A 27,735-nucleotide genomic window follows, 5' to 3' on the forward strand; every position below is an offset into this window, starting at 1 on the left:
AATCCCCTCCCATTGCGTAAAGAACTAATTTTTCTCCACTTAACAAATGTATGAAGATATCAAAAGTGTCCATATCAGGAAACTACTACTACTTGGTTCTTTATTTTTATTTAATAATTATTTAAATGGATCAACTTCAATATTTCAATTCTGTTTGTTCTGTGTTTGTGCTTAGGAAAGGAGGATTTATCGTCCATGTGTTATAATCAAAGTTGGTTGCAAAAAAAGAAGCCTGGTGTTAGTTCGGTCAGTTTCTCTCTGTATCGCTGTTGTCTTCTCTTAAGTCCTTATGACCTCTCCTTTACATCTTTCCTTGACCTTGTGACGTTTTCCATCAAGATCAAGGAAAAGTGGTTTGGAAAGGAGATGCAGCCAGATGTCGGGGTCAATATCAGTGCTGACATCAGACAGGCGTGAGGGGAGGGGCTTCAGACACTGGGGTATGATCTGACATGTTCCTTTACTGAATTCTGATGCTGTTTGACTAAACAATCACATTGACCAAACTCACTCAGACAAGAAACATGAAGGTGAAATTCAAAATTATAACTCAGACTATTTATTGTAATATCTCAGCAGTCACTGAGTACAGAGGGATCATGGGAAATACAAACATATAAAACAACACAGGTTGTAGTAAAGTGGAAGGGCTTTAAGGTGTGATCTATGATTTAGTTGTTGCCTAAAATGGTGTTTTCAACATCTCAGAAACAGTCATAACAGTGTGGTCTAGAGGTCAGAGGTCAGTAGTCTAGATCAGACCTGAGTCTCTGCGCTCTGAATCAAAGTGGTAGTTCAGTCTGTTATCAGGCTGAACTGCAACACAAAGTTACAACAGGCTGTGAACACTGTGACACTAATGAGTCAGCGTAGGAAGGTTTCCAGCACCTCACTGAATCCACGCCATCAAAACGGCCAGGTGACACAGAATCTACCACGAACCGTCTGTATGAGTCTGATCCTCTGTCCCAGTGGAAAAAACAGAGATAATCTCAAGTGAATACTGGAGGAAAAATAATCTACACAACCACCTGAGTTATATCCAGAGATTATATATGTGACAGATATTTGAATAACTGGGACTTTGAAAGTAGCTGAGCATTTCCCACATGCCCCTGACACAGCTACGTGACCTGACATCCCATCTCCTCTCAAATCAAACACACTTAAAAAACATGTTCACAGCACAGAAAGGATTATTACAATAAAGGTTTATTAGGCCTGTGAGCATCCAGTTGTCCTGTTGAAAAGCTCCAGGCTGAGCTGAGGTGTCCTGCCTGTTCCTCCCGTTCTCGTGGTGTCATTGTGTTCCTCCTTCCACTCGAAGCACAGAGCAGCAGTCAGAGCCCACTGACACTATGCACCAAAATCCACGATATCTATGTCTTCATACAGCTTCCAGCTCTGAGTCTGTCAGACCACCGATCCTCCACCACCTCCCTGCACTGAACAGATGATTATCAGTTTTACTTTTCCCTCGTCTACTAAACATCTAATTCATCATTTCCTGAATGGAGATCATGTAAATTCTGTATTTCTCTTCTGGTCAGAAAATCTCCACAGTGTGATACTCTTCATCTTCTTCCTGCTTTGTCACAATAAATATTAAACTGCATCAGTGAGACTCACTGTTAGTGTTACTGAGGTTTTTCATTCATGAGCTGAGGGCCACAGAGAGTGATGAGAGACTCAAACACGGCTGGTTTTGGTCTTTTCTTAGGATTTAATTAGAAAATATATAACAAAATACAGTTACAGCTATGTCCTTTATACAAATGTCTGTCCTCAAAATAAAGGGACTTTGTCATAAAATCCTTTATCACCTGTGACAGGTGATACGTTACAAAAGCTTGCTGTCTGTTCATGGTTTGCTGTTGTCAGGTGTAGCTGCTTTATTTAACTAGACTGCAGAGTGAAGCAGGATTTTATTTAAGACAAGTTATAATAGACAAACTGTTCTGTCTTCTTACTGTGTTCATTTGCTGTTAAAGTGAAATCACCACCTCCTCTGTGTTTCATGTTAAAATATTTCCATTATTTCCTTCTTTGGTGCAGGATGAATTACTTACTGTTGTTTTTATAGATAATAGGTCACACAGTCTTTTGTGGAAACCTGTCTCCTAGAAATTTGGTTTTATATACAACTGATCTGTCGGGACATCACCACAGAGTTATGATGAAACAGTGGTTTCACATTATGGGAACTGTAGGATCTAGGGTTCTGGAATTTGACTCATACGAGGATAAAAGTCAGGATATCCTGTCCTCTGTTATTTAATGTGTCACGTGGAGTCCTCCAGTTTTATGAGACTATAAAACTGAACCACTGGAGTATCTGTTACTTTAGTTATGTCTCAGAAGGACTCTGTCGTCAAACTGTCAGGATCTGGATTAAAACTGCATCAGAACATCTATTTACTGACCTGTGGCTTAAAATAAGTGTAACAGAAAAAACACATATTCAGAGGATACTGGTGCAAAGTGTCAACAGGCCTGAACTCTGGGTTGTGAGTGTGTACCCGAGGTGTGTTGTCAGGAGAGGAAGAAAGCATGATCATTCGCCTGATCCTGTCCTGTCTGATCCTGAACCATGATCCTGTGATCTGAACCTGAGGATTAAAGCAGACACACTGAAGGTGGTGGACTGGGCCGTGAGGACAGACAGCAGTAAAGGGAAGTGCAGGTCCAGGCTGCATCATAAGCTTTGCTCTACAAATCTGTAGATTGTCTAGGTGGATTGTTCACATTCACACTCTGAAAAACTAACAAGCATTTATACAATAGCTCTTCACACCAGTCTCAGCATCAGTTCTCAATCTCGTTGAAATATTCTGAGAACCCTGAGTATGAAGTGATGTCACCAGGATCTGCAGGACAAGACAACACAGATGTTAAACACTCACATGGTGCAGATATCGATATCATCACAAAATCTGATTTCACAAGAATGAATTTTTTTGTGTGTGTGTAACAACATGTGTATGTTAGTCTTACAGACAGGTGACAGTGACACAAGCAGACACACAACAGCTGTTCAGAGTCAAACCGGATCTTCAGACTGTACCTTCACATGGTCCCCTTTTAAAACGGATGTCATCAATAGCGATGTCACTTCGTAGTGACGGGCCCCGGATAGCTTCAAATATAAGCTGGAGGAAACACAAACCATGTGACTTTGTTAACCACCAGCCACAAACCTGAACAATGGACCTGATTCATTTTGACCTCAGCTTGTATTTAATTCTGACATTATTAAGACAATAAGTAATATTGAGTCAGAGCATGTTTGAAAATGTAATGGTTGTTCAGTTAACTGGATATGAATGTCTCATTTGCACCTGAGAGTCCAACAGCCAATCTCATCTAACCCAAAACAACTGGTCACTGTGAGTCAGTGTGCTTCATTCATAAGAGAGAAAGAGACCACGTGACCAAGCTGTTTAAAGAAGTGTAATGATCTAAGTCAGGGTTCCAATTACAAGAGGATTGGGGGTGTATGACCCCCCTTAATTAAGCCTTGAACCCCAAACAGTGGTAAAAACAACAGTAAGGGGGGTTGAAAGATTTATAACCTTCTGTAATTGTAAATATTACAACATATTTCCCATATTTATGCCTGGAAAAATCTTATAATATGATTTCAGACACTAAAGTGGACCATTGACGTTAGTTAAACATCTTGTCCACCTCCCTCACTCCAATAGTGGCTCGCGTCCCAGTTCACTGAAGCATGTGCCTGAACTGGGTTCACTTTGCCCCAGAGAAGAAGTTGCCCCCCCCATCACATACACACACACACACACACACACACACACACACACACACACACACAGATTATCATTGTATAATTCACACTCCGATCTAAGTGACACAGAGAGAAAACAGCTGTGATGTTGAACAGCTGGTGCGTTCAGGTTGTGTGGGGACACTCTGGCTTCAGTAAACACAGTGAAGACATAACCAAGCTCAACATAAACACTGCTGACAAACAGCTACATGAGAGATGTAACACAACCCTGTTTTACAACACAATAAGTTCAGGGCCCAGTATAGAACTCAAACACTGGATCAGAGACATAGCAGGGTGCTGCAGTGTTTCAGGCCTTTAACACAGGACTCAAATCTACTTAATCTAACAACTACAGGAGATGTTTTAATATGTATGTTTATCGGTGTAGTTTTATGGTTGTGGTTGTTTGGTCAACTACAGTTTCAAAGGTCAAGAATGGACTCTGAATCTGAAACTCCAGGTGCTGAGAAGTGTTGTGTGATATGATCAAAAGGTCCAGAAGAGCTACTAAATGGACCTTATGGTGGGACTTAAAGATCCACTGTGAGGAAAGAGAACATGGAGCACAAGTTACACATCATCAAAAGGTTTTCAGGACACCATATTCCCAAGTGGAGTGGTTTCTAATATATTAAAGTACTAATTTTTTTATTATATTACTCAGGGAAACTCTACTTTGGTTTAATTATTCTGACAATAAAAATTGTATGGATAAAAATTGCTGTCAGCGACAGTCTGAGCCTGATTCTTCTCATGATGGTTGTGGACAAAACAGAGCAGAGATGAAGGAAGCTACTAGTTGTTTAGGGGTGATTAGGGGCCAGTCTGTGGCCCCTGTCATGAACATATTTCTACGTACCTGGTGTCGGGCATCACAGTGGTAGTCCACCATCGCCTTCATCCAGCTGACGCTCTGTTCGCCACGCCTCCTCCACAGCAGTGTGTCCCGCTCTCTGCTGCTGTGGCGCAGGAGCACACTCAGTATGCCGGTGCCAGATCCATACATGTGGTAGTAGAAGATCAAACACTGTGGGGACGAGGAGCCCCGCAGGTCAGAGGTCAGCAGCCGAGCTTTGTGACCCGGACGCATGAGCGACGCCTCAATGTACATGAAGTAACCTGCAGGAAGTATACGGTGCATAAAACCAGGACTAGATCTTCAGATCTGAAACAGTGTGATGATGCATCAACTTTATACTTCACATCCTCATGTGAGAGTGGGTCCTCTGACTGAATGAATGAATGAATGAATTAATGAAGCAGTGACTGCAGAATGACTCACCCACCCCAGTGGTGTGGTCTCCTCTGGGTCCTGTGTAGGACGTGGGGGTGTGTCCTCGGACTCGCAGCCAGTCAGCCTTGTCTCCAGTCTTATCCTGGATGTACCCACAAACTCCAGTTTCAAAGTTACACTGGCCTGGGAGGGAGGCTGGAGGACACACACAATCAGAGCACACATGTAAAGTCTAAGACTGGATTCACTCAGAGACTGGATCAGTCCGGGGTGGGCTGCAGATCCGATGAGAGCTCCAGGATCTGTGAATGAAGGAGAGCCACATATCCTGGAGGGCATTTTACAGGTTAATAATGTTCAACCTCCAGTTTAAACAGACACCTGGTTCCACTGGTTCCACTGGTTTCCCACAGCTGCAGTCATCATGGTTGGTCCATCTCAGGACTAAGACGTCGACTGAGGCTCTGGAGGAGCTTTGTCCAGTCTGATGCTGTCATTGGTGCTGTCTCACAGCTTCAACCTGCTAATGAAAGCTAGTGAACTGGATTATGGGGAATGTAGGTTGAGGCATGTTTTGTTTAGCAATGTCACACTCTGTAATGAGGTTTTAATCGACCTGTCTTTAACCTGTCTCAGGTGAGTCCTCTAAGAACCATACTACATCACTACATCACAGCAGCACCTGTTTTATTAACACCACTTGGTCTGATGTTACAGAAATGTTTGTTTACTGCCCTAAGATCCGTTTTAGTTATGTACAGGCCTATAATTGTTTTATTTTATTTATTCCCAGCTGACTGAGACAGCATATTTGCGTGTTTATTTCTGAGGTGTCTGGTTGTTGCCTCCACAGTGAATACAGTTTCTCCTTCCTGAGTCTCAGTGTTAAATAATGGCCAGAGATGTTTTTCCAGAACATTATGATGTCACAGTGAAGTTGACCTTTTAGATATAAAATGTCATCACTTCATCAGTTCATCCTCTGTGACTGAACAATCAATCAATCACAGCATACATTCATTTTGCAGTAATTGATCAGATCAGCAAACCACCTGTTAGGAGATGTCAGTCAGTCACCTGTCGGTCTGTCACTGATAGAAACCCTGCACAGCTCCACTTATGATTTGTGTGATCTTTGTCTAAATGAGCGACACTCACTACAATGACACAACCTGCAGCTTCAGGCCGCTGCACCTGCTTCATTAACACAGTGCATGTTTCACACCTTTCATACTGAGGTCATGTGATGACACCAGAGCCAATGTCATCTCATTCATACCGATGAAGACCATCAGACATGGTTGAAAGCTCCACACCAACAGAAAGTGAACCTTTGAGTTGTAATTGTATTGTATACTTATAGATGTATACATGGAAGCCCTGAAAGGCAAGTGATTTATCAATTCATTTTTCTACATTTTTTTCATCTGCATAAACAAACCTCCAGAGGAAAGTGATTTTTTTCTAGGAAAAAAGAAAATACAAAAAAAAGAAAAATAATCTCTCTTTTTCACTTTTGTTTTTCACTTTTGTTTTCACAAAAAAAAATCACAAAAAATAAATAATTAAGTTTTTTAAATCAATTTTATTGTGATTTCTTCTTGTCTGTGAAACAACCACTGAAGGGCAAGTAAAAAAGAGAGATAATTTTTCAAATTATTTTTTCTTTCTTCCCACTAAAAAAAAATCACTTGCCTCCCAGGGTTTTTATACAGATGAAAAACAAAAACATAGAAAATGATACTGAAAAAAATCACTTGCCTTTCAGGGCTTAATGGTAAAGAATACATTTCAGTGATCAATAACAGATCAGTGACATGGAAACTGACTGACTGAAGTCAGTATCCATCAGCCTGTCATAGCAAACACACACATACATCTGTTCCAGTGTGTTTTATAGACGAGCTCTGCTCACTGAGCTGTTGATGGGGTGTTGTTCAGTAGGTGTAACAGTCTTCTACAGTCAGAGCCAGACAACAGTGTTAGTGTAACCTTTTCCAACTCGTGTCCCACTTCTACCAACAATCCAATCTACCACCCCTCCAGGACCTGTACACCTTCAGGACCTGTATCCCTCCAGGATCCTAAGGCGTGCAGGAAGATTGCAGTTGACCCCTCCCACCCTGGATACAAACTCTTTGCGTCCCTCCCCTCTGACAGGAGGCTGCAGTCCATCAGGTCCAATCTGCAGTTGGCCTCATGAATAAGGCTAGAGGACACCCCCCCACACAGACCCCCACACCCCCCACTACCACAGAACTATTACACATTCCCCCTGTCATTTGCACATATTTGTATTGTATATTTATATTTATATTTTTCTGTGCTATTTTTGCACATCTTTATTGTAAATATTTCATTTTATTTTATTGTAAAATTTTCAATTTATATTAAAGTGATCTTCCTGTAGAACTTGTTTGTTTTATCTTTGTTTATATTTTTTCCTTCTTACTGTTTTTGCACCAAAACAAATTCCAATGACAATAAACCAGATTGTGATTCTGATTCTGACTTGAAATCTCAAAAATGTGGGTGGTCCACCGACGACCTATAACAATATGGAGGCTACATCGTGAGAGCACTTTTTAATTTAATGATAACATCATTAACATCATGTTATTTTAAAACATTTAAAAATTCATATCTTTATTTTTTTTTTAAATAAAAATTACATTTTTCTCACCAAAATTGTGCTGCTTCGTAAATGATTTGTTGACCCTCTTGCAACAGCTTTGCAGCCCACCAGGGGGCCACAGCCCACAGGTTGGGAACCACTGGTGTGAGCAGAAGACCTTAGTGCCTGCGGCCCCACCAGGTAATTAACCAGCAGCCACTGATGCCTCACTGCACTGACTCCATGTCTGATGACCACAACTAACTGGTTCACATCCTTTCTCTTGTTGCTGTTGATGAGGAGCTGCAGAGGTGACTGATCTCACCGTGACCTGAATAAAACCATTGAGTGTGAGTGCATCATGAAATCAGATAGAGACAGACCTCGTCATTACAACAGCCTGAGTTTGTTTGGCTGCACTGGAAAACACACCTGCTGTTACCAAGGCAACAGTGAAAATCTCAATGATCACAGCTTCACAGATTCTCCTGGTTTATTTTCAGACATTAAAAACAGTTGTCAGTTTATGTGTCAGTGAGTCTTTTACCTGCTGTGATTTGACAGTCCCCCATGCTGACTGTGATGTCATCGATGGCAACCAGGCCACATTCCCAGAAATTCTTACATATGCTGACAAACACCACCTGGGAAGCCGAGGACAACACAGAATAATGCTTTCCAGCCACGTGTTCAATTATCATCATTCATTCATCCATCTCTCATCCATCCATCTGCCTGTCTTAGTATTTGTCCCTCCAGGTCTTCAGTCATTCAAAAGCATTAGACTCCACAGACAATTTATCAGGGATGTAATGCTTCGTACCTTGGTAAGCATGGGCTTCATGTAGGTGATCTCCACCTGAGTCCACACAGCCCTGGACGTGTGAGCCAGGCTCCACACCTTCTCCTGGGCCACGTTGTTCTCATCATAAATGTAAAGAGCAAGAGCATTTTCCACTTTTCTAAACCCATGAAGCATGTAGTAGAACCTCAGGCAGTATTTGTGGTTCCCCGGTAAGAAGGGACCATGAAGTCGACCCACGTATCCGGGCCTCGAGGTGAAACGAGTGTTAGCCAGGAGGAAACAGCCTGAGACAGATGAGACAAAGAACATGATGGAGAATAAGAGTGGTAATAATGGTTCAACTACAATGGTACAACATAGTGTGGCAACAACAACAACACAATGTGGCAACAACGTGACAAGGGGATGATCCCAACATCCCAGTTCCTGCTTCCTTGGTCAGGACCCCATGAAGGGATGGACAAACTCTCACCTGTGACAAATCAAGATAACCAGGTGGGGACTGTGGGCACGCCCCTGCCTCCTTTTGTTAATTTGTTTTATTATTTCAGTTGGTTATTTTTGGTGCCTGGGGAGTCATTGAAGACTGACAGGTGAGGAAAGACAGGGAACAGTTCATCAGGTAGGACAGGCCTCAGGTAAGTTCTGGTTTTATCTCAGGGAATGACACCATATACTCAGGTTCTCCCTCTGATTGTGTCCCTCCTCTGGTCTTCTCAAAAGAAACATCTCTTTTCCTAACCATTATAGAGCTACTCCTCTATTACCTTTCTTATCGTTTGAATATGTGCATTTGTCTTCTTGCTCCTATTAAAGATTTGTTATCATTTATAGCTAAATTCTTCAACTTATATCTCTGTTAAACTCGTGTATTAATATTTTCATAACCATTCGAGATAAACACGATGTTTGCTCTTGTTCACCTGATGCCAGATTTCAGTGTAGTTTCTCACTTGTAGTTCATCCAGCCATTCATCCATCATTTTCTTCCTCTTATCCAAGGTCAGGTCGTGGTGACAGCAGACTAAGCAGGGTATTCCAGACATCCCTCTGTCCAACAGCTCTTTCCAGCTCCTACTGTGGTGTCCAAGGTGTTCCCAGGTCAGATAGGACATGTAATCCGTTCAGTGAGTTCAGTGAGTTTATCCCAGTTGGACATGCCTTAAGAACCTCCAAACAAAGGTGCCTAAGAGGCATCATAATCAGATGCAAAAACCACCTCAACTGGTTCCTTTTGACATGAAGGAGCAGCGGCTTTACTCAGAGCTCCGTCTGATGTCAGAGCTCCTCACCCTCTCTCTAAGGCTGAGCCCAGACACTTTGCAGAGGAAACTCATTTCAGTTGCTTGTATCTTTGCTCTTATTCTTTCAGTCAATACCCAGAGCCCATGACCAAAGGTGAGGGTTGGAAGGAAGATCAACTGGTAAATCAAGAACTTCCAGGTCGGCTCCTTCTTCACCATAACGGTCCGGTGCAACGTCCACATTACTGCTGATGCCACAAAGATCTATCTGTCAATCTCATTCGTGAACAAGACCTAGAGATATTGCCAATCTGGAGGGAGCAGTCCAACGTTTTCCAGCTGAGAACCAAGGCCTCAGCCTTGAAGGTGCTGACTCTCATCCCAGACACTTCACACTCGGCTACAAACCATCCCTGTGTGCACTGGAGGTAATGTTCTGACCTCCAGTTTGTTCAGGAAATTTCACTACATCAACCCATTTCAATTATACAATCATCTTTGGCTCATCCTATGTTTGGACACACAGGAAACATTTTACTGACAATAAACTCTGTCATCAACTCCTTCATGCAGAATCCAAATATTATCAAGCTTCACAAGCCTGTTGCTCTACAACAGTGACACAATAACTGCCACACACCGTGATCTGCACGAAGGTGCGAGGACGCATCCAATGCTGCTTGCAGCTTTAATTAGTCTTATAGACTCGAACATTGACTCGAATTAAAGTGCTTCTGCATGATAATACAGGCCTGGATTTAACAAAAACTTAAAGCTCATCAATAACAATAGAACCTCCACTTTCTCCATGTCTTATTCTCCTACCAAACAGACAGTAAAAATCCATCCACAGTCATACATCACACATTCTTCACGTTCAGGTTACAGCTCATTAAGTTGCAGCCGTGGACACGATGGTAAAAACAGCTGAGTCAGTGACAACACTGGTGTTCATGTGCAAAAACACAGACAGCGTTCATTGTACTGATCCTGACCTCCACTTCAGTGCTGTCAGTGAATATCTGTGCAGGTGGAGCAGGTGACTCACCTGCTCCTGTGGTGTGGTCTCCGATCCTGTAGGCATTAGGCTTTACTGATGCTCTGCTCCAAGCCTTCGTCTCTGCTCTCTCCTCATAGTACAGACACAGGCCATTCTCAAAGTCACAGTTGGCGATGGAGGGATCAAAGGTTGGCTCTGTAACACAAACCACAGCAGGTCACGAATCTGCCTCATTAACAGAGCGAGCTGTTAAACAGGAAGTGAGGGTTAGGAACACAGGATGACATTCCACACATTCAACAACATGGACAAAGACAAAAACATACACATAAACATAAACATAAACAAATAACCATAAATATAAAAATAAACAAATAAACATAAACATATTCAGAGGCAAACTATTTGAAATAGATTCTAGTAAATTTGAAAAACAATTTCTGACACATTTTGAAAAACTTTTTTTCTGTTAACGAGAGTCTGATCAGTTTCATTTCTCTGTGTATCTGTGTGTATCTGTGTGTGTCTGTGTGTGTCTGTGCATTTCTCTGTGTGTCTGTGTGTGTCTCTCTGTGTGTGTCTGTGTGTGTCTGTGTGTGTGTCTGTGTGTAATATGAGAATGTAATAGGAAGATTTGAGTGAACTTCAGGGCTTTTAGCTCCACCCTCAGGTGAAATGTTGAATTGCACATAAGAAACTGTTTCCTGTTTGGAGGAAAGATACGTGTACAGATGCGTGTACACACACCTCCTCCTCTTCACCAGTCTGACATCTCATCAGACAAACACAGAGAACCTGTTCATCAGTTTATTAAAACAACATACATATAGAATTCTACATGTTTATATATGTTTTTATTATTATTTAATTTTAAACTTGTGTCTCAGACATTATTATATCAACATCATATACTGACTGTGGATGCTATATATTTATATAACATATGTCTATAATATTAACATAAACCTACATATTTATATGAGCTAGACATTCATGTCAATATATGAAATGGTTCTAATTTCTAACGGGTTTTATATATAATTTAAAATGCGCAAATATGTCATGTGAAAATTCACTGTATGTCCATATATTACATTTGTGTGTGGGTTTCTCTCTTTCTCCTGCTCTCATCTTGTCTTCTGTCTCTGTTCATTTCTCCCTGCCTCTACCTTGTCATGTCTTTCTTTATTGTCTTCTTATTTCTTCTTCATCCTCCCTTATCCTCCTGTTTCTGGTTTTCTGACTCTTCATTTTCAGTCAATCTTTGTCAGTCTCCTCATCCCTGTTTAAAGCGCTCGGTGGGGGGAGACTCTTGTTAGTGAGGTGTAGTCAACATTACAGCCTCTAGAGGTCATGGCTGTGCCTTCAGACCTGGAGTCCAGCATATTGAACTGGACCAAGACTGAGGTTCAGTTCTGGGCCTATGGTCTGGAGGTCTCCTCTCACCTGTGTCTGTGTGGCAGAACTCAGGGGAGAAGGAGATGTCGTCTAAGGCCACATATCCACCTCTGGCACTGTTGAAGGCCACTTCAAACACCACCTGATAACAGACACAAACACTGTAAGAACACAGATTATATTCAACATGTGTTGAAGTCTGAGGCTGTGGGAGCCGCAGTGACATCACAGCACTACAGGGTAACTGAGGAACATGGGTGAGTCAGCTGCATGATGGAAAAGCTCTGGACTGTTGGCTCGGCCCAACAGAGGAGCTGACCCAGTTAGTGGAGTCAGAGAAGCTTTTTCCAGCAGTGGGCGAGGGAGGTGTCCTGGCTCAGAGCTCAGGGAGAGGAGAGAGGGGAGGTGCAATGGAAACCACAGCGGAGTGAGTGAGTGTGAGTGTGTGTCTGTCTGCTCAGCTGCACACACCACAGCACAAACACAACAATCACACACTGAGAGGTAACATGTTTTTTCTCTGGACATATTCAGGAAACTGTTTTTTCTGCAGCTTCAGATGAAAAAGAGATTAAAAAGAAACAAGGTGGTCACAGCAACATCTGCCTGAACACATCTGAATCTGTTTGAAAACACACACACACACATACCTAGGGTTTGTTTCAAAGAAAATGAGAAGGCGTCTGCACCGCACACTTCTCACAAACCAGGTAACAGAAGTCTGAGAGTGAAACAGCTGATCCACAGCTGATCTACAGCTGGACTCAGCCGTCCTCCTGCAGCTACAGTCAATGATTTTATATCAAAATCACAAGTTTTGTGTGTGATTTTGTGATTGTGTGATTGTGTGATTGTGATCCCTCCTCTGCTGTAGATACATGATGTTGGTTCTGATCAGGGTTTGGATCCAGCTGGAAACCTTTGTTACGTGTCATCAGTCTCTGTTCCCTCACTTCCTGTCTCTTTCTCTCTGTTTGCTGTCTGCCTGTTTGTGTCATTTCTGCTCAGTCAAACATGGTTTTATTGAGGAAGAAGCTCCACTGTGGCCCCTCCCCCACCTTTCCTATTCACTAGGTATTTTAAGTATAATGGAGTCAGTGAGTGACAGTTTTTTATATTCTGTGCTTGTTTGTATTGTGTTAAAGCAGCTGTGATCAGCTGTGATTAGTTGTGATCGGCTACTGTCTGCAGTGTATCATGATGTCACTGGATCACTGTGATAATGAACGAAACTTAAAAACAGGAGGATTCTGAATGAAGTTCTGCAGCCTCTGTTTCTCTGCTTCCTCTGGTTTCTCTGGTTCCTTTGGTTCCTCTGGTGTCTCTGGTTCTTCTGGTCTCTCTGGTTCCTCTGGTCTCTCTGGTTCCTCTGGTCTCTCTGGTTCCTCTGGTGTCTCTGGTTCCTCTGGTCTCTCTGGTCTCCCTTTTTTCTCTGGTTCTCCTGATTCCTCTGCTTTCTCTGGTCTCCCTGGTTTCTCTGGTTATCCTGGTTTCTCTGGTTTCTCTGGTTCCTCTGGTTCCTCTGGTTCCTCTTGTCCAGATTTATGGATGTTTGTTCCTGACCTCTGAGATATCAACAACCTGAGTGAGGGTGGTTTACATTGGATCTCAAGGTTTTGAAATATCTTCATCACCTCCTTGGAAAAACCAGAACTTCTCACATGCACCTGTCCCTGTCACCTCACGCAGTACCTTTGCCTCACGTCTCACCTGGTTTCCATTGCGACCCACCAGGTTCAGCGGTGTGTGCACATAAACACACACAGTAACGCTTCAGGACATTTGGTGAATCCATGTGCACACAGTTACCGTCACCATAGCAACTGCCTTTTAACATAGAATCGAACTGTTACATATGCCGTGGTCACAAGGGTTCTTACCTGGTGGTACCAAGACAACCACCTCCTCCCTCTACAGATTCAAATCCTTCAGGGTCTTCGATTAGGAAGATCCCAGTCCACATCCCACATTCCAAGCCATCTCTTATCAGGACTTACAGTACCTGACCCTGAAACCATTTGGATTGATGAAAGTGTGACCAAAAGCCACCACCATGAAGGAGAGGGACAGAGCCCATACCTGAGAGAGCCCCAAGGATCACAGACTGAGAACTGGTCTTGTTCCAGACACCAAAGACCCTAGAGCCCAAACTCTAAATGGTGCAAGGGGGGCAGTGACTTTAGAATCTGTTAACACCAGATCCAGTAACAACACACACACACACACACACACACACACACACACACACACACACACACACACACACACACACACTCTTTCCTCCTCTGTTATAAAGATCAACCAAAACACATCTGTTCTCTGGACCTTTAACTTGTTGTTCTAACATGTAAATCATGTGTTATAGCTGATGTTAGTGTTCTGACTCAATTTAACCTCAGCAGGTCACATGTTATGAGTATGTATATTATATAACATAATATACAGTGTGATAATGTATAAAATTATAATAATGTGCATGCTCGCTCCGGCTCTGACCTCCAGTGAGTGGGGGGCCTTGATGTCCACGCTGACCAGAGTCCAGTCAGCAGTAGCGTACACCTGAGGCCTCCAGATCTCCTCGTAGTGGCCCAGCTGGTCCCTGGTGAAAACTGAGAAGATGTTTCCCCTCTCCTGGTCTCTCTGGTAATAGAAGGACAGGCAGCCAGCCATGGGCCCCGTGGTCATGGGGGAGGTCAGCTTGGCCACTTCCTGGAAGTGCTTGGCGTACACAGAGTCCACATACATGTAGTGGCCTGGGGCAAAGGAAGAGGAAGATGAAGGTTCATGGTTACGTACATGTGAAGGATGGACAGACTCCTCAGCAGAGGTGATGACCAGCAGGTCTTCATCTAATCTAACTACACAGCAGCTAATGTCACTGCTCAGTACAGCTTCCTGATTACAGGCTCTGCCTCCACAACCATCAGAACCACCAGTCCAGTTCAGTGGGTTTGATGTACCTTTACTGTTTATTATATGAAGTGAAAACATTTGTAGCTATATAAACTGGAGCAGTTTCTGTCCAGAACAAGCCTGCTCTGAGTTCTGGGTTCATTTCAAAGCAATATGACATCACAGTTTATGTGACATCATTATTTATTGTTAAACTGGGGTCAGACGCTCAGCTGAGAGGAATCCACACAGGGAGGGTGCTGGTAGACGGCCAATCAGAGCTCAGTCCTCACAGTAATAAGCAGCTGCAGACAGCTGACCACAGTGGTTACAAACAGAAGCCGTATATATTTAGCTGTAACTCTCTGAAACAGTCTGAACACAGAAACCACAGAGAGGAAGGAGGACTGAAATGTTTCTGTGTGTTTTACAGTAAAACTGAGAGTTCAGGCTCATCACTGATGTTCACTTTATTCACAAGAAGAAGAAAAATCTTTGTTCTATTCAGATTAGAGTCAGAGAGAACATTTAGTTCTAGTTTAATTCTCCATCTCCACAGGATCTCTGGAGCTCAGAGACCATCAAGGTTCTCCTTCTGCCTGACCTCTCAGTTAGTCCAGGTCCAGGTCTAGCAGAGTCCTGGTTGTTCCAGACTTCTTCATGTCAGAATGATGGAGACCACTGAGCTCTTGAACCTTCACCGAGCCTCGACACAATCCTGTCTCTGAGCTCTGCAGCAGCTCCTTCCTCATGGTTCCTGCTCTGATCTGCATCCTCAGCTGTGACACCTGATATAAACAGGTGTGTGTCCAATCAGCTGCTTCACCACAGGTGGACTCCAGTCCAGGTGTAGAAACACCTCAGAGATGAACCTGAGCTACATTTACAGAGTCGCAGAAAAGTGTCTTCTATCAGTGTGATGTTTCACTTTGTGTGTGTGTGTGTGTGTGTGTGTGTACCTCTCTGGTTCCTGCTGTGCTCCTCCAGCAAGTTGGTCTCTGGTTCTCTCACCACACTCCCTCCCACGTACCAGTTGACATTTGGGTTCCAGCTGTTGCTGTAGCCACACAGGTGATGCTCTTCAAAGTTACAGTCTGCTCACAGGAACATTACAGTCAGTCACTAAACTCTGCCTCACACACTGATCACATAAGATGCTGACTCTGACGCTCACCTATGCAGTAACCAGGAACAATGTGGATCTCAAAGATAGCCACACTGTTCCCTGAGCCAGGTTCAGGTCGACCTTCCAGCAGGATCTGTGGAGGAGAAGAGTCTGATCCACAAACTGTCTGAAGAGCCACCAACATGACATCATGTCACAGGCTGTCTCACCCACATCAGCTCACCTCAGGCTGTGATGACATTATAACAGAGCAGCAGGGAGCAGGTTTGACAAAGTCACCTCAGGGGGTTTAATCCTGTTTAAAGGAGTGAGACCAGACTCACTTGTTTCATCATCATAAAGTATGGAGGCGCCAGATGAATTTCCATTGTTACGCAGATGACACCCAGCTGTACTTATCCATGAAGCCAGGTGAGACTAACCAGGTAGCCAAGCTTCAGGTCTGTCTTAAGGACATAAAAACCTGGATGACCAGTAATTTCTTACTCTTAAATTCAGACAAACTGAAGTTATTGTAATTGGCCCAAAACACCTCAGAGATACACTATGTGATAATATACTGACTCTGGATGACATCACCTTGGCCTCCAGTGCTACAGTCAGAAACCTTGGTGTCATTTTTGACCAGGACTTGTCCTTTACTTCACATATAAAGCAAGTCTCTAGGACAGCCTTCTTCCACCTGCGCAATATTGCTAAAATCAGACCCATTCTGTGTCTAAAGGATGCTGAAAAACTAGTTCATGTATTTGTTACCTCAAGACTGGACTACTGTAACTCTTTATTGTCAGGATGTCCCAAAAATGCAGTAAAAAGCCTCCAATTGATCCAGAATGCGGCAGCACGAGTACTGACAGGAACTAGGAAACGAGATCACATCTCTCCTGTGTTAGCTTCTCTGCATTGGCTCCCTGTAAACTCTAGAATCGAATTTAAAATCCTCCTCCTCACCTACAAAGCCTTTAATGGTCAGGCACCATCGTACCTTGGAGAGCTTATAGTTCCCTATTTTCCCAGTAGGACACTTCGCTCTCTAAATGCAGGTCAACTTGTGGTTCCCAGAGTTTGTAAGAGTAGAATGGGGGGCAGAGCCTTCAGCTATCAGGCTCCTCTCCTGTGGAACCAGCTCCCAGTGTGGGTTCGGGAGGCAGACCCCCTCTCTACCTTTAAGATCAGGCTTAAAACGGTCTTGTTTAGTAAAGCTTATAGTTAGGGCTGGCTCGGGTATGTCCTGACCCATCCCTTAGTTATGCTGCTATAGAGCTAGACTGCTGGGGGATTCCCATGATTCACTGGGCGCTCTCTCTCTATTTCTGTCTCTAGTCCCCTCTCTCTCTCGATGACTTCATGCCATTAACTTTGTATTTTTTCTCTCCCGTAGTTTGTGCTTCTCCTCTCTCTCCCTCTCTCTGTCCTCATTCTGCAGGTCTCTCTGCCTCTGGAGCAGCAGGACCCAGATCCACCACTACTCATCTTTACTATTAACCACTGTTACCTGTCATTATTATTGATAACACCATTACCGACACAGCTGTTCCTGGTCTCTCTCTCTCTCTTCTCTCCCCTCTCCTCCCCCTCCCCCTCTTTCTATCTTCTCCTAAACCCAACCGGTCGAGGCAGACGGCCGCCCACCCTGAGCCCGGTTCTGTTGGAGGTTTCTTCCTGTTAAAAGGGAGTTTTTCCTCCCCCCTGTCGCCAAGCGCTTGCTCTTTGTGGGAACTGTTGGGTTTATTCTGTAACAAAGTGAGGTCTTGACCTGACCCTGTAAAGTGCCTTGAGATAATGTATATTATGATTTGGCGCTATACAAATAAAATTGAATTGAATTGAATTGAATGGTGAAAAAAAATCTGTTTTTTTTTCACAGTTAACACACAGTGGAGCTCATTGAATAAATAAATTAACCTCACTGCTGTTTATTAAGACAAAATAAAGACTTTGACTGGACTTAATGAAGAAAAAAACAGTGAACAGGTAAAGTTCTTCACTCTGACCACAGAGACGAGTTAAAGGTGTCAGTGTGTAGAACAACACACCACAGCTGTGATGAAGCTCTGCACCACAGTACAGTGTCTGTGTGTCTGTGTGTGTCTGTCTGCAGACATGGTGTTACACCCCTTATCGTCTTGAAGTAGGAACCAAAAGTCCTCTCACACCTTCCTGAACTGAAGAACCATAAGAATCAGGTATTTATACTGAGCAGGTTAAAGATCATGGGAACCGACAACTTGTCATCTCTTTTACTTTGTTACCGTGTCACCACTGATATCTGACTGATGAAAACAAGACCTGAGACTGAAAGCTCCAGAACCTCTGTCTCCAGGTAGCAACAACCTGTCAGTGTCTGATGGTCACTGATCCCAACTGAGGGAAGTGACAGTGTGTCACTTTCCCAGATGTTAACTAACCAAAGGGATGACAAAACGACAGACCTGCTGACCAGGACTGATGAAGGACGAAGAATAGATGTCTGAGGTATTCTGTATTCTGGTGTGGATCAGGGCAACAAATAAACATTCTTCAGAAAACCCCACCCACTGATATCACCCTTAAAACTATACCAGCGGCAGACATAATAAACCAGTGTCGCCATGGGGACAACAGTAAACATGTGGTTAAGTTATGGAACAGTGATGGTTTGGTTGGGTTTAGGAAAAACTTGTGGTTTGAGTTAAAATAAGTCCTCCATTAAAGTTAGAGGACCTTCATCGTCATGGTTACAATAATAAACACACTGTTGGTGTATAACCACAGTGTTGGTTATACATCAAAGAAAAAACTCTGACAGACTGCGGCCTCCTGACTTCCTGCACCAGTCTTGTCAACCTACAGGACTGATCTAATTGGGAGGACTGAGCGCTGTCTGTCCTAGTCTCCCACAGTCTGAGTAAACAGGAACCGTACAGGATCATTAAGATTTTGATCTTTGCAGATCTTCCTACCTGGTAGGGGACGGTGGAGTTGGGCAGGTCCACACTCGCAATGAGCCAGCTGTCAGAGGCTTTGTTGGCCGTCCAGAGCCGGTAGTCAAAGTTGTCACTGTCTGGTCTGAGATGCAGATGCAGGGACCCCTGTCCAGTGATCTGGTACACCAACCTCACACAGCTCCAGTCCTGCTGGTCCAGAACTGGACTGACAAGAACTGCCTGCTCCAGGTCATGCAGGAAGGCTGAGTCCACTGTTATCAAATGTCCTGTGATGACAACATGAAGATGAGTCAGAATATGAGGCTGCTCAATAGACTGAGACTGCTCTACAGACTGAGAGCTGCTCTACAGACTGAGAGCTGCTGCAGCTGCTCTACAGACTGAAGCTGCTCTACAGACTGAGGGCTCCTGCAGATAGACTCGGGTTAGATTCAGTTTGTCACCAGGAACCTGGATAATAAGAGGAAAATGATAAGGAGGTTCTCTCAAACCAGAGCAGAGAAGGAACATAAAAACTGAGAAGAAACTAGAAGCACAAACAGAAAACAACACAGCACAGTGGGAGAAAACCGACACAGACCCGAGGAGAACACAGAATGTCCTCACAGACATGCTCCAGCTGAACTGGTGTTCAAACCCACATCCCTCCTGCAGATCACCTGTCACAGGACCGACACACCTGTAGACTGGCCTGGTTACCACATACAGGTAGTTTACAGTGTCCACTCCACCAGACAGAGGGAGAACACACAAACTCCTCTCCAGCAGCAGATGATTCAAACCCTCAACCTTCACTGAGAGCAGCTGTCTGCAGCAGCATCGAGCTCTGCTTCAGCTCATGATCCTCTGATAGTCACTGATGCGAATCTGACATGAACTTTACAGTCTGAAGACTTGGTGGGAGATGAAGACAGCAGCACAAAAGATGATGATGATGGTATTAGTTATTAAATCTCTCAGTAAAAGTGTAAAGACTGATCCAGGTGAGGCTAAACTAACCTCAGCGTCTCTCCACTGTTATATACACTGAGGACCAACCAGAGGAACAACAGCAGAGAGAGCAACACACACACAGCTCCACATGTGTATGTGTGTGTGTGTGTGTGTGTGTGTGTGTGTTACTTTGAATCCATTTCTGCAGCAGAGTCTGAAACCTGAGAGAGAGAGAGTTTCCATTTTCAGGTCTGAGAGCCTCAGAGGATGTAAACACAGTTTATGTAGACCTGGAGTAAGTGCCCTCAGCTCTACATGAGGAGGGTGGAGGGGTGGTGGTGGTGGCGGTGGGGGGGGGGGGTTACAGCTGTGTCTTTAGTTCCTTATTTGGTCAAATGAAGTTCTTTGAGTGGTTCAAACAGAGGAGCAGGTAGAAGAGCACAGATCAGCACACTGAAGAGAAGAGGCTGAGAAGATAGAAGAGAAGATCACTGATCAATAGACTGATCACTGATTAATACACTGATCAGTGACAATAATACAGCTGAAGAAGATTTACAAATATATGAGGTGCAGCACCTCACATATATGTAAATATTTTTCAGCTGTATTATTATCGGTCAACAAAACAATGACTCAATGATTACACAACTGAAACAGCTGTCAGTGATCAGCTGATTGTTCCATGTTTCTTTAGCGGAGACATGACTGTGACTGGATCATCATAGTAAAACGAGGAAATGCTGTTAATTAACTAGTTCACAGACAGCTCATCACATGTGTTAACATTGACTGCAGCATCATTAAACTGTCCTGGTCCCAGTCCTGGTCCTTCTACAGCCCCCCTTCACCCTGACCTCCTCCCTCTGAGCTCTTCAGTCAGCCAGGCTGAAATGACTGAGGTTTGTATAAACATAAAGAGGAGAAACAAAATCCTCCAGAGAGACTCAAACTTTCACTCTAATAGGACTGTGTGTGTGTGTGTGTGTGTGTAATGGTGATGAGGGACCATGTGACCCAGTGACCCAGTGAGACTCTGAGGCTCAGAGGAGGGAGACTTCATGGTCGAAAGCTCCAGGTTTTTCTCCTTCCCTTGTGTTTCCTGTTTGTCTCTCTCCGAGTGTGGCTCTGCTCCTCACCCACCCCTCAGTACTGAAACTCCAGTTCTCAGTCCCTCATCACCAGGTATGTGGAGCTACATCACTACCTGCGCTACCCTCTGCTCCAGTTTTTGTATTTTGGCCAACACTCTCCTCCTGCCTGCTGCTCATCTCCAGCCTCACCTTTACCTGCTCAGCTGAGTCTCTGCTCAGCTTTTGTGGTTGGTTATGACCAGAGGTATAGTCCTAAAGTGAAGACAAATCAGATTCATTTTTAAACAGTTTGAGTCAGTGTGTCAAATAACTTGGGGGAGGAGCTTATAATAAACACTGTATTATTTATGGTCTCTGTCACTCTACTGTTGGTGCACATGTGGCACTGCCACCCCACACCCACATAACTGATCATGTGTGTGTCTCTGTCCTGATCATGTGTGTGTCTGTGTCATCATCATGTGTGTGTCTGATCACGTGTGTGGAGTTTCTGCTGTGCCAACATAGAGGATGAAGCAGTACCAGAGTCTTCATCAGTGGTTTTCATGGCACCACAGCTGGAGACAGTGACAGAAGAACTGAGGCTCTGCTTTTCCATCACTCTTCAGTTTCCATTACACAAACATCTGCAGCTGAGTCAGAGGAGAGGAGAGGAGAGGGTGAGAGGAGGAGGAGGAGAGGAGGTGTTTACTCTCCTCCAGCCTGAGCTCCCCTCAGTATAATCACCTCCAACATTCATCCTCCTTTAACCACAACGTTTTTGGTGCAGCCTCCTTCACTCAAGCCCATGTTGCCATGGCAACCAAACAGAAAACACCAATGTGATCCCATCTTCTTCTTTATGAGCCTATTTATTGCCACAGTGGGTGTAGACCAGAGACTGGAGCTCAGTCCCCTCAGTCTGGCTAGTGGTTTAACGCTGGAGCTCCTGTTTGGGTTCAGCTCTGGTCTCAGACCAGCTGCAGTCGGTCCAACCAGAGCTGGATCCTGGACACACAGTCTACACACCAGCACTTATCTGAGCTATGGGAACATAAACGGAGCTGACAGAGGGTCATAAACACAGAGGAGCTGAGGCTTGACATAGGAACAAAGAGACAAAGGAACTCAGCATATCAGTCATCATCATCACATCTCATCATGTGATTTAATCTGCTCAACAGGAAAATGACTGTTTATCATCTGCAACAGAACAACTGAAACTGTCTCATTACAATTATAATCTGTACCTGTTCCTCATTAAAACAACCAGACTTCTGTTTTACAGGTTGTTGAGCTGTGTTCTTACATCATCACAAATGTTTCAGTCAGTTTCAATGCTTTTATTAGATGGGACAGTGAAAGAGTGACAGGAAAGTTGAGGAGAGAGAGAGAGGGGATGACATGAAGCAAAGGGCCGCTGTGATTAGGACTGTTGTTTCCTCAGAATAATAAAGATCTGATTTTAATCATAATATCACCATCAGCAGTGCAGCAGTGTGAATGGTCATTTTGTGATTTTTGTTGAGTCTACCTAACAGTCATGTTCCTTTATGTCTGTAGACTAAGGCGTCTCTGCAGCAGCACAACGCTTCATCTATGGTCTGATGTGTCACATTTTACCTTTCTCAAAATAAATCTGCAGCTCCTGTGAATTAGATATTTCACTTTGACATATTTTGATTTAGATAATATTTTAATTAATTGTTCATCCCAACACAAAGTAAAATTATAAGAATAAAGCTGAGACGTAAAAGTGTCATATTAATTAAGTCATAATTTCACAGAAATGCCTCAGAGGTCAGAGAATAAAACTGAGTTTTTATGAGTAAAAGTCATAATTTTATCATATTATTATATTAAAAGAGGTTTTAAATTCTCAAACAACGAGATGTCACTCAGTTTCTGGTAGAGCTGCACAGTTAATCCAAAATCACAATATGGCCGAGTTCAATGTCACAGGAGCTGCAGGTAAAATGTTTCAGAGCATTGTGGTACATTTTTAGAATCATTAGCACCTCAGTCTGGCTGCTACACAAAGATACACTATACAGATACACAAAGTCAGAGACACCACACTGCAGCTTCCTCTGCGTGACCTGAACTGCATCAACATAAAGGCCGAAAAAGACACAGCTGGTGTTAATATAAAGGAGGAGGTACTGAGTCAGTAGAACAGGAGCAGCTTCAGAACAGAATAAGATCAAATATATGAATCAACTGAATAAATCCTTTCTAATTTCCTCTCTGCAGCTCAGGTAAAGTGATAACTGCTCACACTGAGGAGAAGCTCAGTCACTCGTCATCAATTCATATGTGAACAGTAATGAATCCACTGGACTCAAACAGACGTGACCAGCTGAGTGAGGACAGAATGAGACAGACAGAGGAGGCGTCTCTGTGGAGCTGCTCTTCACACTGGGATCACTGGTTTAAACTAGTTTGATTGAAGCTGCTGAGCTCACACCTGGTCACTGTGGATGAAACAAGCCTTCTGGGTAATTCTGCCATATTTACAGTAAAGGTTATTAATGAGCACTGAAATAATCAAATCAAACAAGGGGTGGTCTGGTCTGAGGTGACACACTGCGGCTGTTCAGGTGACTCCTACCTAGAGGAAGTACACAGATGCATACACACAGAGGAACCTTCAGGGCTAAAACCAGAAACCTCTGCTGCTTAACTGTCTTCATTTCCTGCTCTTTTGTTCTCACTCAATCCAACAAAACTTCATCTTAAAGAATCCCTAGGGAATTTTAAATCAGATAAAGGTGGTTCACTAAACTCTGTGTTTCATACATACTAACCCAGAATAATTCATCCAGACCTGGACAGGTAGATAAGGTGGTTGCAGTATGGAGGGGGGGGCAGTACAACTTCTTTACATCTGTACATTCAAGGCCAGCCTGCATCATGTTCTCAATAAAGAGCTAAATTCAACCTTTCACACTCACAGTCCAAGCAGCTGGGATCAGAGTTAGTGAACTGCTGGACTACGGCGGTCTCTTCAGGTCTTATTGAGGAAGCCTGGTCAGGTGAGCTGTGGTGGTATCACGTCACCCTGCAGGTTAATTCAAGGTGATGCACAGACTGCATTACTCAAAAATACAACTGAACCTAAACTTCCCACCATTGTCTCCAGTGTGTGTTGTTCTGTTGTATGTTCACTATAACATATTTTCTTTGGATTTGTTTTGCAACTACACAACTGTTAAACTGAAGATTGTTTTTTTGTTTTCTTCTGGCTTTTTATGCTTTTATTTCTAGGTACAGTGAGAGAGAGACAGGAAAGTTGGGGAGAGAGAGGGGATGACATGCAGCAAAGGGCCTCGGGTCGGACTCAAGCCCCGGGCCGCTGCAGTTAAGACTAAGTCTTAATCGTACGCGCTCTACTAGGTGTGCCACCAAGGCACCCCCAAACTGAAGTTTTTAAATGTTGTAGACACTTTTAGCCCAAACACAATGTAAACATCTCAGGATGCAGACTGCTCTGTCTCTAGGGATGGTTGCTGCTAAAAAACACACTCTTTGACCTGTAAGTTTAACACTTCACCCTGGTTTATGCATTGGCTCCAGAAGATGGTGTCTATTATACAAAGACAAAGACAAAGACTGAGTCTGCAAAGACACAACTAATGATCACCCTCTGATCAACTAATGATCACCCTCTGATCAACTAATGATCAACCTCTGATCAACTAATGATCAACCTCTGATCAACTAATGATCAACCTCTGATCAACTAATGATCAACCTCTGATCAACTTATGATCAACTAATGATCAACCCCTGATCAACCTCTGACACTGAATCTGTTGAATACTTCACACATTATTTGTGCACAGCTGCAGCAGAGCAGGTACCTTCAATTATTATTGTTAATCTTTGTGTGTTTGCACTTGTCAGCTGAGACTTTCTACACTGGCATCAACAGGAAGATAACTAACATTTTTAAACTGAGCTACAGACAACATTTCACCTGGGAGATAAAAATAAGTCCTGTCTGCAGGATCATTAGAGTGCATCATGGAGGCTGAGACACAGTTATATTTGTCATTACAGTAGAGACGTTACTGCACAGTTTTGTGTCTGATATGAGTGCATACAACATGAAACTAAAATATTATTGCAGACTCATATCCAACCTCCCCTTTATTTCCAAAATCCTTGAGAAGGTCATTGCAAACCAGTTCTGTAATAATTTGCACAGGAATGGTTTGAAGATTTTCAGTCGGGTTTTAGATACATCACAGAAACAGCTCTGTTTAAGGTCTGTTTAAGGTCACCAATGATCTCTTCACAGCCTCAGACAATGGACTTGTCTCTACACTTGTCCTACTCGCCCTATACTAATCCTACTGCATTTGACACCATCAGTCATAAGATTTTATCACAGAGACTAGAGCATATGGTGGTTGGCATTAAAGGAACCCCACTAGGCTGGTTTAAGTCATATTTGTCAGATAGACTCCAGTTTTTTCATGTTAATAATGACTCTTCTATGCACAACAAAGTCAGTCATGGAGTTCCACAAGGTTCTGTGCTAGGACCAATACTTTTCACTCTATATATGCTTCCTCTAGGAAATATTATTAGGAAGCACCAGATAAATTTTCATTGCTATGCAGATGACTAACCAGGTAGCCAGGCTTCAGGTGTGTCTTAAGGACATAAAAACCTGGATGACCAGTAATTTCTTACTCTTAAAATCAGACAAAACTGAAGTTATTGTAATTGGCCCAAAACACCTCAGAGATACACTATGTGATAATATACTGACTCTGGATGACATCACCTTGGCCTCCAGTGCTACAGTCAGAAACCTTGGTGTCACTTTTGACAAGGATTTGTCCTTTACTTCACATATAAAGCAAGTCTCTAGGACAGCCTTCTTCCACCTGCGCAATATTGCTAAAATCAGACCCATTCTGTGTCTAAAGGATGCTGAAAAGCTAGTTCATGCATTTGTTACCTCGAGACTGGACTACTGTAACTCTTTGTTTGTGTTAGGATGCCCCAGTAACTCAGTGAAAAGCCTCAAATTGATCCAAAATACTGCAGCACGAGTACTGACAGGAACTAGGAAACGAGAACACATCTCGTGTTCGCGTATCTCCATTGGCTCCCTGTAAAATCCAGAATACAATTTAAAATCACCTATAGAGACATTAATGGTCAGGCACCATCATATCTTAAAGAGCTTATAGTTCCATATTATCTATCCTCTTTGTGGAAACTGTTGGTTTCTCTCTATAATAAAGTCAGGTCTGACCTAACCCTGTAAAAGTGCCTTGAGATAATATAGATTATGATTTGGCGCTATACAAATAAAATTGAATTGAATTGAAATTGAATTGAAACTCTCCTCCAAGCTCTGCTGGTTTGAAAGATGAGGATGGATGATGTTGATCCACCTTCTACTTTGAACATTTCTTTATGATCAGAAGTATAAGTCTCTTGAGGCGGGGATGGTGCATCCTCAGATCTTAAAAGCGCCACCTAGAGTCATCAGAGGTAAACTCCACCCACATGTTAGCAAATTCTCCAAAAAGTGAAAATAACCTGGTCTGTGAGTCCTCAGATGATGAGGGGGTCAGAGGTCAACACACATCACAGCTGCTCCCACACCACTGACACACTTCACATGTCTATGTGTTGGTTTGTGGTTTCAACACTAAAATCAGTGTCGACTTAAATCCAGATCAGACCTGCTCTGCCTGGACAGGCAGTGGTCACTGTCTAACAGGTCAGTCAGGTCAGAGACTATGTTACTGGTCAGTTTCTGTGTAATCCCATCATAGTGCATTTTAATATTAGTGTGTTTGTATCTGTTACTGTGCAGAGCTCAAAGTGACACTGTACCTTCTTCATTCATGCTCCAGCTGCCAAACTCTGGGTCCGACGTGTAGCCACAGGTGCCCAGCTCAAAGTTGCAGGAGCCGGGCAGCAGCAGCTGCTGCGCCTCGATGAGTCCGCACAGCAGCAGCGCTGCAAGAGGAGCAGAGACAAAAGCCGGTGTTAGCATCTGTGGCTGCACAGAGAAACAGCTCACCACCCAAAGTCTGAGACACACATAGTTTCACATGCAGAACTCTGATGGACTTGTATTACCCTGAAGAATGAGAGAGACGCGGCGCATCGTATCCGCCGCAGAGTCTGAAGGTCTGTCGGTAAATCAAGGTTCGTCCCAGAAGAACCAGCAGCTCGTTAATCCTCTCTGTCTCTGTCTCTGTCTCCGTGTCTGTTTCTCACATGTTGAACTGACGCAGTGTCATTCTGGGTGGTTGAATGGAAGTCCCGGAGGCGGGAGGGAGAAGTAGTCCAGGTCCCAGCGCCTCTCCGCCTCCTGCTGCTGCTCTGCTCCGTTACACTCATGGCAGGGCCGGGCGCAGAGGGGGCCGGAACCAGAGGGGATCAGGGCATTTAATCCCCCAATGCAACCATGAAGAAACAACATGTACAAGAGTCAGTAAAAGTTTTGTAATGTCTAAAGAAGTTATTTGTGGTTTTATTTGTCAGTTCGTCCTGACTCTGACTATGTGAGACCACAGCAATTAAGAAATAAGATGGGTTCAAATAAGAGTCAATTTATAATAGATACAGTAGATAGATTAAAATAGATATAATAAGTTTATTAAATGAAATGAAATTAATGACAGTGTCTATAAACAGACACCGTGACTAGTTTGGAACATGTGA

At 43.4% G+C, this 27,735-nt stretch overlaps 1 protein-coding gene across 5 annotated transcripts; it reads right to left on the reverse strand.

The window, feature by feature from the left end:
* Positions 1 to 431: 431 nt before the first annotated feature.
* mamdc2a (MAM domain containing 2a) lies at positions 432 to 27,318 on the reverse strand. Of its 5 annotated transcripts, XR_011691529.1 has the most exons (15): positions 26,899 to 27,117; positions 19,046 to 19,296; positions 16,152 to 16,236; positions 15,937 to 16,071; positions 14,582 to 14,838; positions 12,134 to 12,227; positions 10,736 to 10,882; positions 8,462 to 8,727; positions 8,186 to 8,282; positions 5,073 to 5,219; positions 4,650 to 4,909; positions 3,065 to 3,149; positions 2,795 to 2,867; positions 2,520 to 2,609; positions 432 to 1,445 (listed from the first exon to the last, which is right to left on the reverse strand). XR_011691529.1 is itself a non-coding variant. In XM_071481736.1 (14 exons), the coding sequence occupies exons 1-13, from the start codon at positions 27,059 to 27,061 to the stop codon at positions 2,806 to 2,808; spliced, it is 2,049 nt and encodes a 682-aa protein (XP_071337837.1). In that variant the 5' UTR covers positions 27,062 to 27,117; the 3' UTR covers positions 435 to 2,609; positions 2,795 to 2,805. The 5 variants fall into 5 exon arrangements, 4 of the variants coding, with proteins under 4 accessions (XP_071337837.1, XP_071337836.1, XP_071337838.1 ...); XM_071481736.1 differs by having other exon boundaries at positions 435 to 2,609; XM_071481737.1 differs by adding an exon at positions 27,148 to 27,318 and having other exon boundaries at positions 436 to 2,867; positions 26,899 to 27,024.
* Positions 27,319 to 27,735: the final 417 nt, after the last annotated feature.

The sequence above is a fragment of the Trachinotus anak genome, unplaced genomic scaffold (genome assembly GCF_046630095.1).
Source record: "Trachinotus anak isolate AG129_WGS33_773 ecotype Australia unplaced genomic scaffold, CSIRO_AGI_Tana_v1 ptg000008l, whole genome shotgun sequence".
NCBI classification, from domain to species: Eukaryota; Metazoa; Chordata; class Actinopteri; order Carangiformes; family Carangidae; genus Trachinotus; species Trachinotus anak.